The 14,449-nt window shown below is 34.3% G+C and overlaps 2 protein-coding genes across 3 annotated transcripts in view; one reads left to right on the forward strand and one right to left on the reverse strand.

Annotated features, from left to right (window-relative positions):
• The window catches only part of LOC138315140 (centrosomal protein of 192 kDa-like), a 54,306-nt gene extending 50,871 nt beyond the window's left edge, over nucleotides 1–3,435 (forward strand). For both annotated transcript variants that reach the window (XM_069255924.1, XM_069255925.1), the window contains one exon: nucleotides 680–3,435. In XM_069255924.1, the coding sequence (XP_069112025.1) occupies nucleotides 680–809 (130 nt within the window). In that variant the 3' untranslated portion in view covers nucleotides 810–3,435. The remainder of the gene's footprint in view (nucleotides 1–679) is intronic.
• Nucleotides 3,436–7,821: 4,386 nt separating this feature from the next.
• LOC138315142 (large ribosomal subunit protein uL3m-like) lies at nucleotides 7,822–14,285 on the reverse strand. Its single transcript, XM_069255926.1, has 9 exons — nucleotides 14,168–14,285; nucleotides 12,403–12,609; nucleotides 11,840–11,930; nucleotides 11,199–11,324; nucleotides 10,748–10,847; nucleotides 10,474–10,534; nucleotides 9,768–9,876; nucleotides 8,933–9,010; nucleotides 7,822–8,385 (listed from the first exon to the last, which is right to left on the reverse strand). Exons 1-9 carry the CDS (start codon nucleotides 14,263–14,265, stop codon nucleotides 8,143–8,145), a joined length of 1,113 nt encoding a protein of 370 aa, XP_069112027.1. The 5' UTR covers nucleotides 14,266–14,285; the 3' UTR covers nucleotides 7,822–8,142.
• Nucleotides 14,286–14,449: the final 164 nt, after the last annotated feature.

The raw sequence follows: 14,449 nt of genomic DNA on the forward strand, positions 1-14,449 counted from the left end.
ATGTTGATATGTGTTTACGCTGTGCGTACACTTTTCACATTTTGAACTTCATCTCAAGTTCTTCCAGTGTGATTTTGCTGAAACTTACCTGAAATGACCCTGACATGGTCCCGACAAATTGTTGTTATTGTCGTGTCAATTTGAAATCAAAGATGGCAACCACAGCCGCCATCTTGAAACCCATTTGAACTTCTTCTTAACTTTCAGCAGATCGATTTGGCTGAAATTTGCCTGAAATGATCCTGACATGGCTGACAAACTGTTTCGAGTTGATCCCAAATAAAAAAATGGCCAACACAACACCATATCTAATTAATTTCCTATACAACTGTTGCCAAGGTACTCAGATGACTGTTAAGACCCTTGGGGCTCTTGTTTATGTTTCCTGCTGTAGGAAATGTTTTTGAAACTCTTCAACTAATGGTATGATATAGTTATCAAATATTGGCATTATGTATGAAATGCATTTTGTTTGTACTCATTTATGAACCATTTATCAAATTTGAACCACTTTGAGATAAAATTGTGGTTTCCTGTAGAGCACATGCCTCCTCTCAATAATCAAAGGGCCCAGATATCACCAATGCTACAAGGGTAAATTCAAAACTGTTACATAACTTCTTATGTTTAGCAAATAGACCAGATAAAGAGATATGACTTGTTTATATTTTTGTTGCAGCCCCAGAAACTACCTGCGGTTTCCAGTGGAGTTCTCACCACAAAGTGTTGGTCACTATACAGAAAACCTGGTGTTAAATGTGGACTTGGGTTACAGTTTGACAATTCAGTTGAAGGGTCACTGCACGTAGTTGTTGGTGTGGTGTAGTCCTATTTATGTCTGTGATATACTAACCTACCGGATCTCTAGTGTGATATGTATGTATTTACCAGAACTCCAGTGTGATATGTACGTATTTACCAGAACTCCAGTGTGATATGTACGTATTTACCAGAACTTCAGTGTGATATGTACGTATTTACCAGAACTTCAGTGTGATATGTACGTATTTACCAGAACTCCAGTGTGATATGTACGTATTTACCAGAACTCCAGTGTGATATGTACGTATTTACCAGAACTCCAGTGTGATATGTACGTATTTACCACAACTCCAGTGTGATATACATATTTACAGGAACTCCATTGTGATATACTTGTCTAACGGAACTCCAATAAACAATTATCTGTGATCACTGAAGTAGCTCTTTACCCTTAGTGTTCATAGAATATTCCAGAAAATCATTTTTGTTGGAGAATTTTGTGTCACTGGATTTGTTGTACCTGGATACAGTGTCCTTTGATACAATATTCTTGGATCTGTTGTCCTTTGATACGATATTCTTCGATCTGTTGTCCTTGGATACAATATTCTTGGATCTGTTGTCCTTGGATACAATATTCTTGGATCTGTTGTCCTTGGATACAATGTTCTTTGATCTTTTGTCCTGGATACAATATTCTTGGATTTGTTGTACTTATGATGCGTTTATCTGTCTCAGTTTTAATGATTTAATATCTATCATTGTTTGTCTAAAACTGTTCTAAATAGTAGGGCGGGCCGTTTTCATTTATTTAAAACAAGCAGTTTGACTGTTTTTTAAAGTAAAGATCTGCAGGTTTTGATACAGGCCTATGAGGGCTTCGTCAAAGCTCGTCTGAAAACAATATTAAGATCTTCAGATTCATCTTTAATTCATAAACGAACAACTAGGTCCAACCAGTCGAACTATATAATAGTAAACTGCCTAGAACAGTCAGTGATCACGGAATGAGTGACCTCTTTTTTTTTTTTTTTACTGTAAACCAACATTCTTTTTCGTGCTATTTCAGGATCCAAGCAAATCAACGCTTCTGATAGGAAAATCTGGACAATTTTAAAAATCTGTGAATATTAATCTTCATGAACTTGTTTTTAGGTCACCTGAGACGAAGTCTCAAGTGACCTATTCTAATCGCCTTTTGTCCGTCGTCGTGTTTCGTCCGTCGTGCGTCGTATGTCCGTAAACAATTTACATTTTCGACTTCTTCTCCAAAACTGCAGAATCAATTTCAATGAAATTTTGCACAAACCTTCTAAGGTATAAGGCCAATCAAAATTGTGAATTATATGGTCCCCACCCCCCAGGGAGCTGTGGGAGGGGCCAAAAGGGGTAAATAAAATTGAGTAAAATTTCAAAAATCTTCTTCTCTACTCACAAATGTGGTAGAATCAAATCCTTTTCATAGATAGAAAGGTCTTAAAGTCCTTTACAAAAATTGTGAATTATATGACCCTGTGGTCTCTATTTTCCTCCTGGGGAGGGGGTTAAGTTTACTATAGTTTATATTGGGAAATCACATTTTTGCGCATTATTTGATCATTTGTTATAGGAAATGAGTCAAATGTTGTCAGAATTATCAGTATGAGAAGGCCATTTCATCCTATTAACGAATTTTCAATGACTGACCTCCAGGGGCCTTAGGGGTGGGGCTAAAATTGAGTCAAATAGGCTAAAACTTCAAAAATCTTCTTCTGAAATTCTGGAAATGGTAGAATCAAATACTTTTCATAAATAGAAAGGTTTTAAAGTCCTTTACAAAAATTGTGATATATGACCCTTGAATCTCACGTTTCCTCCCTGGGGAGGGGGTCAAGTTTACTATAGTCAAATAGGCTAAAACTTCAAAAATATTCTTTTAATATTCTGGAAATGGTATAATCAAATACACTTTAAAGATGAAAAGGTCTTTAAGTTTGTTTATAAAAATTGTTAATTATATGACCCTTGGGTGTCCTGTTTCCCCTTGGGGAGGGGGTCAAGTTTACTATAGTTTATATAGGAAAAACACATTAATGAACTTTTTTGCTCAATTTTCGTAGGAAATGAGTCAAACTTGGTTAGAATTATTAGCCTGAGATAGCATTTTAATATCATATCCATATTGGTCCAGGCCGACCCCCTGGGGGCAGAGAGGCGGGGCCAAAAAAGGTCAAATAGACTAAAACTTCTAAAATATTCTTTTAAAATTCTGGAAATGGTATAATCAAATACACTTTATAGATGAAAAGGTCTTAAAGTTTGTTTGTAAAAATTGTTAATTATATGACCCTGGGGTGTCCTGTTTCCCCTTGGGGAGGGGGTCATGTTTACTATAGTTTATATAGGAAAAACACATTAATGAACATTTTTTGCTCAATTTTCATAGGAAATGAGTCAAACTTGGTTAGAATTATTAGCCTGAGATAGCATTTTAATATCATATCCACTTTGGTCCTGGCCGACCTCCTGGGGGCAGAGGGGTGGGGCTAAAAAGGGGTAAAAATGATTGAAATTTCAAAAAATACCTCTAAGTTCACAGGTTTGATGGAAGCAAATACTCTTCATAGTCTAAAAAGTCAAATTTATAAATCACTGACCAACTTCAAGGCCCAGCATATGGTGTTTATATGTCTTTAATTTTTGCTACACGAAACTTTCTGTACATGTTAGGCTAGTGCTCTAGTTGTGCCTTTTGCTAATGGTAACCTTTCATTTTCGATACTTTTTCTGTTACCATGGAAACTTATTAAAAAATACCATATTATTAAAGTTTCCTTTCTATTCCGGGCAATAACTCGAAAACCGTTCAATTTGGCTACACGAAACTTTCTGTACATGTTAGGCTAGTGCTCTAGTTGTGCCTTTTTCTAATGGGAACCTTTCATTTTCAATACTTTTTCTGTTACCATGGAAACTTATTAAAAAATACCATATTATTAAAAGTTTCCTTTCTATTCCGGGCTATAACTCTAGTTGTGCCTTTTTCTAATGGGAACCTTCCAAATACCGTTCAACTTGGCTACACGAAACTTTCTGTACATGTTAGGCTAGTGCTCTAGTTGTGCCTTTTGCTAATGGTAACCTTTCATTTTCGATACTTTTTCTGTTCCCATGGAAACTTATTCAAAAATACCATATTATTAAAGTTTCCTTTCTATTCCGGGCTATAACTCGAAAACCGTTCAATTTGGCTACACGAAACTTTCTTACATGTTAGGCTAGTGCTCTAGTTGTGCCTTTTCTAATGGGAACCTTCCATTTTCATACTTTTTCTGTTACCAGAAAAATTTATTAAAAAATACAACTGGCGCGGGGGATAATGCCAAGCTTTGCGGCTCCTTGTTTGTTTCCTTATTTGTTTCATTATAAATTCTAACTCAGGTGACCGTTAAGGCCCAGGGCCTCTTGTTTAAGTAGCCACGAAAGAAAGTGGGTTACAGTAGTTTTTTCATGGGAAAAACCTGATATGATATTTTTCAGTTAACTCATTTATTTATTAAATGTTTTTGAATGCCCAAAATGTAATTTGGTGCTGAAGTCAATCATGATATTTTAGGATTTGAGTGTGGCCACTAAAAGTAAATTCCATACAAGGTGTTCATTTCCTTTAGTGCTTCTTGTGCCTTTAATTCTCAATACAAATATTAGTTTAGTGGTCTTTGAAATTCTGAGTTATTGCCCTTCATATCGTTGATATTGCATCTTTGACCCATGCGGATATAAATAGAAATTTCTCAATTTTTTTTAGAATCTGGAAACCTATGTTAATGAAAGTGTAGTGTCTCCGACAACATTATCATGATGACTGTTAAATGTGTAGTACTTTGTAACTGGTAAAATTTCTTATTTTTATCATTGGAAATTTCCTTGTTTTGGAACCCTTACAGTTATAGCATAATGTTGTGGTAATATTATTGTTTTTTCTGTGTTATTATGTAAAGAATTCAAGTCAAAAACATTTGTTACAAAGTCTTCCTCCTCAATTAAGATCTTGTCTTCCTATATTTTTTACAACCAAGATGGTCTAGTGATGTCGGTAGACATCAAACAGACATAACAGAGACGTCATGCTCAGAATGCTCTTGTTTCTGAATGGAGTGTGGAGCGAAATGTAATTCCTTGTGAAAATAAAAGTATTGTTATTTTCTGTAAATGTACCTAAGTGTTCTTACTAAGCGAGGTTGTGTCCAATATCCATGTTTTTTCTTTGCTAGCTTTATACCAGTTGTACAGGGGTACATTTACCAATTCTATTCAATTTCATTTCATTATATGTCCAGTACCTATTCAGAACAACTGATGCAAAGCTTTTAAGGAACACATACTATATTACCCTTTGATTGTGTTCGTTTATATTGATGATAGTATGCAGATTGTATAAGCATTATAGTGTGTTATTTAAGCCTATATACATACTGGTAATATTGTAATGTTTTAGCAGTGAGAGTGGGGAGAGAAAGATGTACAAGTAGGAAAAACCCGAGTCTGTTGGTGATATCATTGTCTTTGTTTCAAATATTCTGGAGCGGTTGATAATTTAATTATAATTGAAGTACTGATAAACTTTTATCATGTTGCTGCTACTTGAGATAGACATGTATAAGTTTGACATATTGTAATCTTTGTTTTATGCACCTTTAAAGAGGCCCCTCTTGCTGGCATGAGGGTAGGGCATCCATGTTTAAATAACATCGAATAACTACCAACATATTTAGAATTTATTAGTGGAAAGGTATTGTTAGGAACTCTCAATTTTTATAATTATCGAATGAAGTAACACTGTGTGTGAAATAAAAGAAGACTGTTTACATTCAAGAAAGATACCGGGTATTTGACATTTATCATGTAATTGCTCTATTATAACACAACAGCTTTAATTCTTGAAACACATTCAGAATTCAAAATTCATTTAAAAAATCAATTCTGTGTGTAAAAAGTTTTAGAAGGTTCAACAGGAAATGTATGGTTGTAAATCGTGCAAAATTAAATTGCTGATTCAAAATTCATTTAAAAAAAAAATGAAAATTTCTAAATGTAGAAAGTTTCAGAAGGTTTAACAGGAAATGTATGGTTGTAAATTGTGCAAAATTAAATTGCTGATCTAGCATGTTAGATTTTTGATTAGATTGATGAACTCTTGCTCAGTAAATGTTATATCAACCAGTCTCCGTGTTTGTTAATGTAGAGAAACTAAGATTTATTGATTCCTTGTGTTTTAAACCCAATTTAATCAAAGTTATTTATCCCTGAATTTCCATAATACGCTGGTCTAGTCTTTGATTTAGAAGAGCCTAAATGTTCCTTCAGGTGTGAATGAGTTTATAGCTGATGGCGATGTTTAAAGGGCCACTACCTTTCCGGAGAAAAATTTATAGGTTTCTTAAAAACATTAATAACAAAAGAAAATATATATTGATGGCTTAAGATGAGGTTACAATACCAAACATACCGGGTATGCAAGATTTCCTGTCTAATGTACGATAACAGTGGAAATTCATTTCGCTGTTTTGCCGTCTGGCGCAGTGATAGTCAACTACCGCGCGGCATTTAGGACGACGGCGGGAAACATAAAACGACCCGCGTTATGAAAATTAACAATTTTATTTATTCTAATTAAACAGTTCTGAAGGTGGTGATAAGTGTGCTAGTAAACGTATAGTTAATAATTTCTGCGAATCTACAAAATTATTGATCTTGTTTCACATTCCTATTTTAAAAATTAAAAGCCGTTTCGGAAAGGTAGTGGCCCTTTAAGGTTTGAGGGTACCAGACAGCTGCCCTACTCAAGCTGTTATTGGATACCTTATTCACATGTCAACTGTAACTCCGAGGTTGTGGAATATTGATGGAATGCCACACACCTAAAACACCATGCCTTGAGTAACCAACATGACGTGTGTAAATGTATATAGAATGATGGGTAGATCTGTCCAGGTGAGTTTGAGACAGTACATATATATTTTTATAAGCATTTCAAATACATTGTAACTGATATTATGTAGCATGTGAGGTCCACTATAAATATGATAGAGAGCCAGTGTTTATGCCTGAAATTAATATTTGTTATTTAAAGAGACTTAAAATCAATATTTAAAATTAAAATGGATAAAGACTTTGTCTGCTTTCAGTTGTTTTTGTTTAATAAAAGACCTCACACATCATAGCATTTCTACCAATCACATAGCTCACCTTGCCTGAATTACCATGCGAGTCGCACGGAGGAACACAGTAGCTCGTCATATGAACCCATATACCCTGGTTTTGTTTGTTTAATTTTTTTATAGATCTTTGTAGCTTATATAATTACACATGTACTAGCAAAGTAATAGTTTTACTTACAAAATATATCTGCATATCCAGATTAGTATCACAAACTCTCAAAAAAGTTGACTGGAAACAAGAATGTTACATTTAGTTTGGTACAATCAAATTTCAGAGCCAAAATTTATTAATTTATACAAACTATGTTCCCTTTCCCCCAAGGATGTTTGTGGCCAAATTTGGTTATAATCCATGTAGAAATCTAGTAGGGATTTAAAGAAAATGTTGACAAGACAGACGGATAACGGACGCCACTCAATGACATAAGCTCAACAGCCCTTTGGGCTTGGTGAGCTAAAACCCCGAACATGGTCCATTAGGCAGTGCTGTATCAATTTAGTTCAACTGACATAAATCCACAAAACGAACTTCATGAAAATTTCAGTTTGGTCTCTTGTGAATATTCCAATTTGTAGTATGGAATATAACTTATAGATTCAACAATTAGAAGTGTGTTTATTGTGTACATGTAGTTTCAAAGGAGGGAAAGATTAGTGCCTCAAAATGCCCTCATCAAAGGTAGAAAAAAAATGGGGAGCGGGTTGGTCGTAAGGAGAGGTTTCACAGTACCAGGTCAATATAACGGCATAATAATCCAGGGTTAATAATTGATTACATATTTCAGAAAAATTAGAATAGACATTAAATATCTGTGTACAGTAATTCATCACCACTGTAACAAAATAATGACAATTCATCATCATCGTGTTATTTTTATTTCAACTATGCACACAATTTCATACATTTTCATACACAAACAGATGCACTTTTACCCCACAACTTATACATGTCCATACATTTTCTTCAGTGATTTTATATATACTTAATTTGTGTTTGTTTCAGCAGCTGAGATCCTTCTGAGTTTCAACACAATCTTGTGTCCATAGCAGACAGTAAATAGTCATCTTTACTTTTATTTTTTCATTTTTATGTAACCATCTCAAATTAAGAGGTTGATTGTAGCAATGTTTAGCAAAATTTCTTTGCAAAAAGAAGTCTCATTTCAGTAAACATTTTAATCTATTTTTCCTCTTCAAAATTTACTGATTGAGATGAAAACTGAAACAGGTCATCATCAAAATACTCCTCTTCTAATTCCTCTGAAGTGTCCTCGTTATAAAAGGTTGGCATTGGTGGTCCCTCGCCATCCTCTTGCCTCCTCTTCCTCAAGGTCGTGTCGTAAATCCTAGTATAACAGTGATTGGGGCCTGGCAGCACTCCCTTTAGGTACAGGATATTGTACTTAGTATTGATCCTCATTATCTGTAACAAAATAAATACAAATGTGCTTATATTCCTCAAAACAGGCACAACACAGGGACAAACAAGCTTACACACGTCCCCTGTCCTCAATTATAATTTAGAATCTATGGCAAGTTATAATTGCTTTGTTATGCTATAATTGTGTAAAATTTGAAAAATTTTTGTTGATGTGTTCTTAAGTTATCGTTCGGAAACTAAAATTTGTGAAACAATCCATTTTCAGTAACAGTGACCTTTGTAGTCGACCTTTTGACACCAAATTCAATCCAAAACTGTATTTTCCCATATGCTACAGTGTGAAGTTTGATTAAAATCCATCATTTTGTTTTCAAGTTATCTGGAAACCAAATCGTCCCATCTGGTTTCACCAGCAGGGGATTAAGAAGTAACAACACCGTGGCAAGTGAAAATATAGAGACAAGTAACAACATGGGTACAAGTAACAACACAGGGACAAATAACAACACAGGGACAAGTAACAACACGGGGACAATATAGAACACAGGGCTAAGTCACAGCCCCAGCAGGAAATAACTTGATAACATACCTTGATCCCTTTCTGTATATTCCAGTCCATGCCCATGTGTCCCGGCATTTTCTTCCCTGGCATAACTCGTGAATGCCCCTGTAATAAATAAATAATTTCAATATATACATACATACCTCATTTTCATTTTAGTTGTAAATGTGCCAGTATTTAATTATACAAACATTTAATTCTATACGTAACATTATGATATACAACTACTCGAATGTCTTCAAATTGCACAAGAATGTAGAGAAGGTAGTAGCCTATAAATAAGTGCAGCAGCTACTGGGGTTATCTCTGTTGAACCAACTAGTAAAAGCAGGATTGGAAGAAGAGGCCCAAGGGCCGTCATCTGACTACCTTGTCAATACTCATATAGGAAATTAACAAGATATAGTGCCATGGTAGCCATCTTTGATTTGGGATCAACCAGAGATGTAACAACACTTTGTCGGGACCATATCAGGATCATTTCATGTAAGTTTCAGCTAAATCGCACCGGTAGAACTTGAGAAGAAGTTCAAAATATGACAAGTTAAAGCACAGCGCACGGCGGACGACGACGGATGAAACATGATGACTATAGGTCATCCTGATCCTTTGGGTCAGATGATCTAAAAATGTTATAAGCATGACATGAGCCTTCTGTTCATCATGCGTCAATCATTACCATAAAGTAAGGAATTTTCTTCCTGTCCAGAATCCCTCTTATCAAATACTTTAATTGACATATCCATTTATTATTGCGGAAGAGTTAAAAAAAAAAACACCAAATATTGGCAAATATTTTCAGCTTTACTATGTTCCAATTTTATAATACAGGTTCATTTTTTCCTGTATTGTTATAATTTACCTGTAATCCAATCGCTCCAGTTCGTCGTAAACTCTTGGTGTTACCATGGGATTTTCTTCCTCCAGTGAATCCCCATCGTTTTACAACACCTTGGAAACCATGACCGATGCTGAAAAATACATTGTTGATAAGCACTTTACCTGAGCACTTTACCCACTGCTAACTTATGTTTCTCCCCGGTTACATTTCTTCAAAAACTACCATTGTTTCAATGAATATTATACCAGTTAACATATCAGGAAGAGATAGTAAGAGCCAATGTCGTAAGTATCTTAGGTTGTGGTTCCTGCAATCCTCCACTGAATAACCAAGGGTATTCGTATGATTGTAAAATAGTGAAAGGTGATGACAATCATAACAACTTCAGAGTGATGTAGGTTTTATTTTGTCAACCGGTTTTGCCTGTGTATAGGGCTTCTTGATCTGAAGAAGCCCTATACACGGGCGAAACCGGTCGACAAAATAAAAACTTCACCACTCTGAAGCTGTTGTGATTGTCTTCACCTCTTGAGTTAACATATCAAATGTATTTTATGATTCATATTGTTAAAGAGGCATTACTGTATCCTGACATCAGAAAAGTATGGAATTTTTAAGTGTAAAATGAATACCAGTAGATTACCTGGAAGATCGATTATTCTTTAGTTCAAAGGGAAGACATTAAATAATGCATATATATCTATTGAATGATGGACTGGTTACTTACGTCTTGGCCTGTACATCTACATAGTCTCCAACTCTAAAGTGCATCGCTGATAATGGTGTACCTACAAACACAAAGAACAATCTAAACGATCATGATATCTGGTATCTTTCTCCTCCTTCACTTCCAAGTAAATCTGTGATTATATTCAGCTTGTAACATTGTTCTGGGAGACCAGGCAGACTTTACTGTGATTTCAAAGAGCGAGATAATCCTTAAATCCATGAGCAGAATTAATCTTTATGTCATAAACTGTCGCCGATTCCAGCAGACTCACCTGGCTGTATAGCAGCGTTGGGGGTAACTAAGAACCGTGTTAATTTCCTTTTTGGTGGAACGCCTGCCTCCAGAAATAAGTTATTGTACTCTTTTCTAAACTGAAATTTGATGATAAAATACTTAATTAGATATTTATGGAAACAATTCATCTAATGATTAATATTAATCTTCTACATCAATGAAATTCTATCAGTGTAAGTAACAAACATCATATCAACATATACAATGTACTATCTAACCTGCCTATAAAGACCATCTACTTTCTAACCTGCCTATAAAGACCATCTAAGGAATAAAGAAAACATATCTTTATACAAAAGTAGTCTTTCTAGACAGATGTGGTTACTATTAATAAAGGCAGATTTACTATCTTGAGGTTTGTGATGTGAAAAACTACTATAAGTAGAGCCCAGTAAAATTACTACTTAATTATGTTACCACAGACTCACCTGATGTGGGTATGAGCTGAAGGCGCCAACAACAACGGAGCCAAATTTATTCCAGAATGGAGTAGTTCCTATTGATGTTCTGAATTCTTCAGGTGGTAAATATCTAATTACATGATTGTCAATTATCTACAAAAGACAAAATAAATTCCATATTTCTTGTCAAATTGATTATGTTTTAAACAAAATTGTCAATATCTCAATAGGCTCAATTCTTCTGTATATTGTATTTTAATAAATAAAATGCTGGGCTTGATTTGAAACTGAATTACTAGTACAGAGTCAGTGATTTTTTAATTACATTTGGGGCCAAAAAAAGGCCCCTTTATCTTAATTTTATATAAATATTTGTTTTCCAAATAAACAAAAACTTTTTCTAATGATTATGAAATGTAGTTGTTTCCCAATTTAAGAGGTACAGGCCCTGGAATTATTGAGTAAGAAAACCACTGATGGTGCATTTTGAAGTACATGTATTGCAGATTTATACTCCATATTAAAGATCATATCTGGCAAATAAACTACCAGTCAGGTACGATAGTAACAACAACAAAAAATCTGCAATTTTTCCTAAATTGTTGTTTTAACACATGAAATAGTATACAGAATGTATATAGGCAGCAATAGATGGGTAGACAACAAACCTGGTAGAGTGTCACATTCACTTTCTCGCCATTTTTCTTCCACTGAAGCATACTTCCAATCTTCAAAGCTAGAACCCCTGTTCTCCGTGTTCTAAAAAAAATTGATTTTTTTTTTTGTGAATAAAAAAGTCAACCATACATTGAAAACTCAACAGAATAAAACAACACTGTTTCATGATATATCATTTATATATAATGTTGATCCTGTCATTGTTCTTATGCGATCTTTGTCAAGGTCATTCCATCTTTGACATAGTTAATTTTTCTATATCCTTTGACTATGTAGAGATTTATATAAAATTACACTCAATTTGTTATATAATTTATATAAACATTGAACTATGAGTGACATGATAAATTGTCCAATTTCATCACATAACAGTTAATTATACAAATATTCAGAAATACATTAATATGGATAATGAACTGAAAATGATATTGTCAAAGGGAAACAAAATTATTTGATTTTTGGGTCTCTTCATGAAGTTTTTTCTGCAATATGGATAATATTCATTCACAATCAGTTATTATCATACATGTATTCTACATGTATACAGTCTTACGTTTTGGTCCATTCTCCTCTTGGCCAGATGTCTTCCTTAAGCGGACTGGAAATCTCTTTAAACTTGTGTTCTGCCAGCTGCTTGAGGAGATCTCTGTTGTCTGGTGTCAGTTGATCAAGTGATATATTACTTTTCTTTTTAACATGCCAAGCTGGTGGAGCACTTGTTCTTTTCCTCTCACGAACAGGCTGATAACAGGTCAGTATCCTAGTTCATACAAAAAAACAAATTCGCTTTACTCTACATTCCCTATATATTTCATTAATATTTTATGTTCAACTAAAATGTGACTTATGGAACAACAACTGAGTTTTCATTGCCTTTGATGCTATATACTGTAAAGTATCTGTGAACATATATATCAGGTCAGGAAAAAACCACCAACTTGCGTATTATAGCATACTAGCCTATTATAGCCCAAATGGAGTATGGATTTGTTCCTAAAAATAGTATAAAATGCTGAAATCTTAACTTTTGCTATACTTTTCAAAAAATCACATTAATATATGCCAAGAGAAAGTACAATTTTCTAAAATTTGTGCAATAGAAGCATTTTTTACTTAGGAACGTGAAGAAACTTTTCTCAAAGTATTGTATCTATTTTCAATACTTTCTGACATGCAAATAAATCTAATTTTTGTATTTGTGTTATATTTCATAGTAAATAAATGTGATTTGTGAAAACATTTGGGAAACTTCAAAGGTTAATTTTCAAGCATTATTTTCTGTTTTTAGTAACAATTTCGTACTCCAATCGTGCTATAATACTCTAGTTTGTGTATAATAAGAGCGCAGCTCTCTGTGCGGCTGTAGGCCGTGTAGAGCAAAGCTCTACTAACCATAACACGTGTGTGAGCATATAGATTCCAATACATTCCAGTACCCTTTGGACTTTGAAATTGTGTCCTGCGGGAAAAGTCTTGCGCCTTCATGTAGGCAGCCATGTTTTAATCCTCGTTATAAGCACAACGAGATTTGAAATTTTCTGTACTAGACGAAATGTGTCATCGGGATACGCTTTAAAATTGCTGTATGTAGTTTTAATTTACATATATACAAGAACAACGCAATAAATGTACTGGTCCAATATATACTGTGTATGTTCTCAAGCCAACGGCACTGTCAGCAGTGACGTCACAAAACCTGACGCCAAAGTAACGGCACAGATTCCGCACATATTTTTGATAGCATCTGCATCTGATAAAAACAAGATTGAAGTAGACATCTATATTGAACTAGATCTATTCCATTTGGATTATTTTGAATTCTCTCTAACTATCGATAGTATGTGCATGTCAGTGAAATATTTTATTGTTAATCTCGTAGAAAAATATAGACAATATAAAGTTATGATGTTATAATCTTTTACATGTAGCTGCGCTCTTCTGAGGCTTTGCCTTAAATTCATATTACGCAAGTTAGTAGTTTTTCCCGACCTGTAGGCCTTAGTAAAATGCATCTGAAAACAGAGGACAAAAATTCTCTGAAATACGAGGACATGTTAGATAATCATTAATGGGTATCCAATGCATAATCGCATGCTCAAAGATATCCCTAACATCTGAATCAATGCCATAAGCTTCAGTACATTAATGGTGGGACCATACAAAGAATACATGTATAACGTTACGGTCTCTAGGCCTATTTATTTGACATGTTTCTTTCGTCCAAGGACACAACGGTGAAAACTACATCGATCGAAACAAATAGACTAGTTCAAAACTATACTACAAAATCAAATCTATCATTCCTAGCGATACATTACCTAGTTGTCGTTAGGATATCTTTAAATAAAATGCTTTGTACAACACAATTTGACGCAGTTGCAAGCACCTGTCCAGCCTTCGACATGGAGGCCGCCATTTTTGTGCCGCTTACATCAAACCAAATAAGGATTATATCAAATTTTAGATCAATATACATATTAACCAAACAATTAATTGAACATTATACTGAATTTAGATATAAATATAATTTCATGCTATAATATATAAACGTTTCAGTGTACCCAAAGTCGACAATAAAACATACCACTTAAATTTATTTT

The sequence above is a fragment of the Argopecten irradians genome, chromosome 2 (genome assembly GCF_041381155.1).
Source record: "Argopecten irradians isolate NY chromosome 2, Ai_NY, whole genome shotgun sequence".
Taxonomy (NCBI): domain Eukaryota; kingdom Metazoa; phylum Mollusca; class Bivalvia; order Pectinida; family Pectinidae; genus Argopecten; species Argopecten irradians.

What these genes read in the sequence shown, in the direction of transcription:
- LOC138315142 (XM_069255926.1), bottom strand. Translation starts at nt 14,265, where the DNA reads ATGGCGGCCTCCATGTCGAAGGCTGGACAGGTGCTTGCAACTGCGTCA. An exon ending in GATATCCTAACGACAACTAG is followed by an intron (nt 12,610 to 14,167) that starts GTAATGTATCGC and finishes TGTATGAACTAG; the next exon opens with GATACTGACCTGTTATCAGC. An exon ending in CAACGCTGCTATACAGCCAG is followed by an intron (nt 10,535 to 10,747) that starts GTGAGTCTGCTG and finishes TTGTGTTTGTAG; the next exon opens with GTACACCATTATCAGCGATG.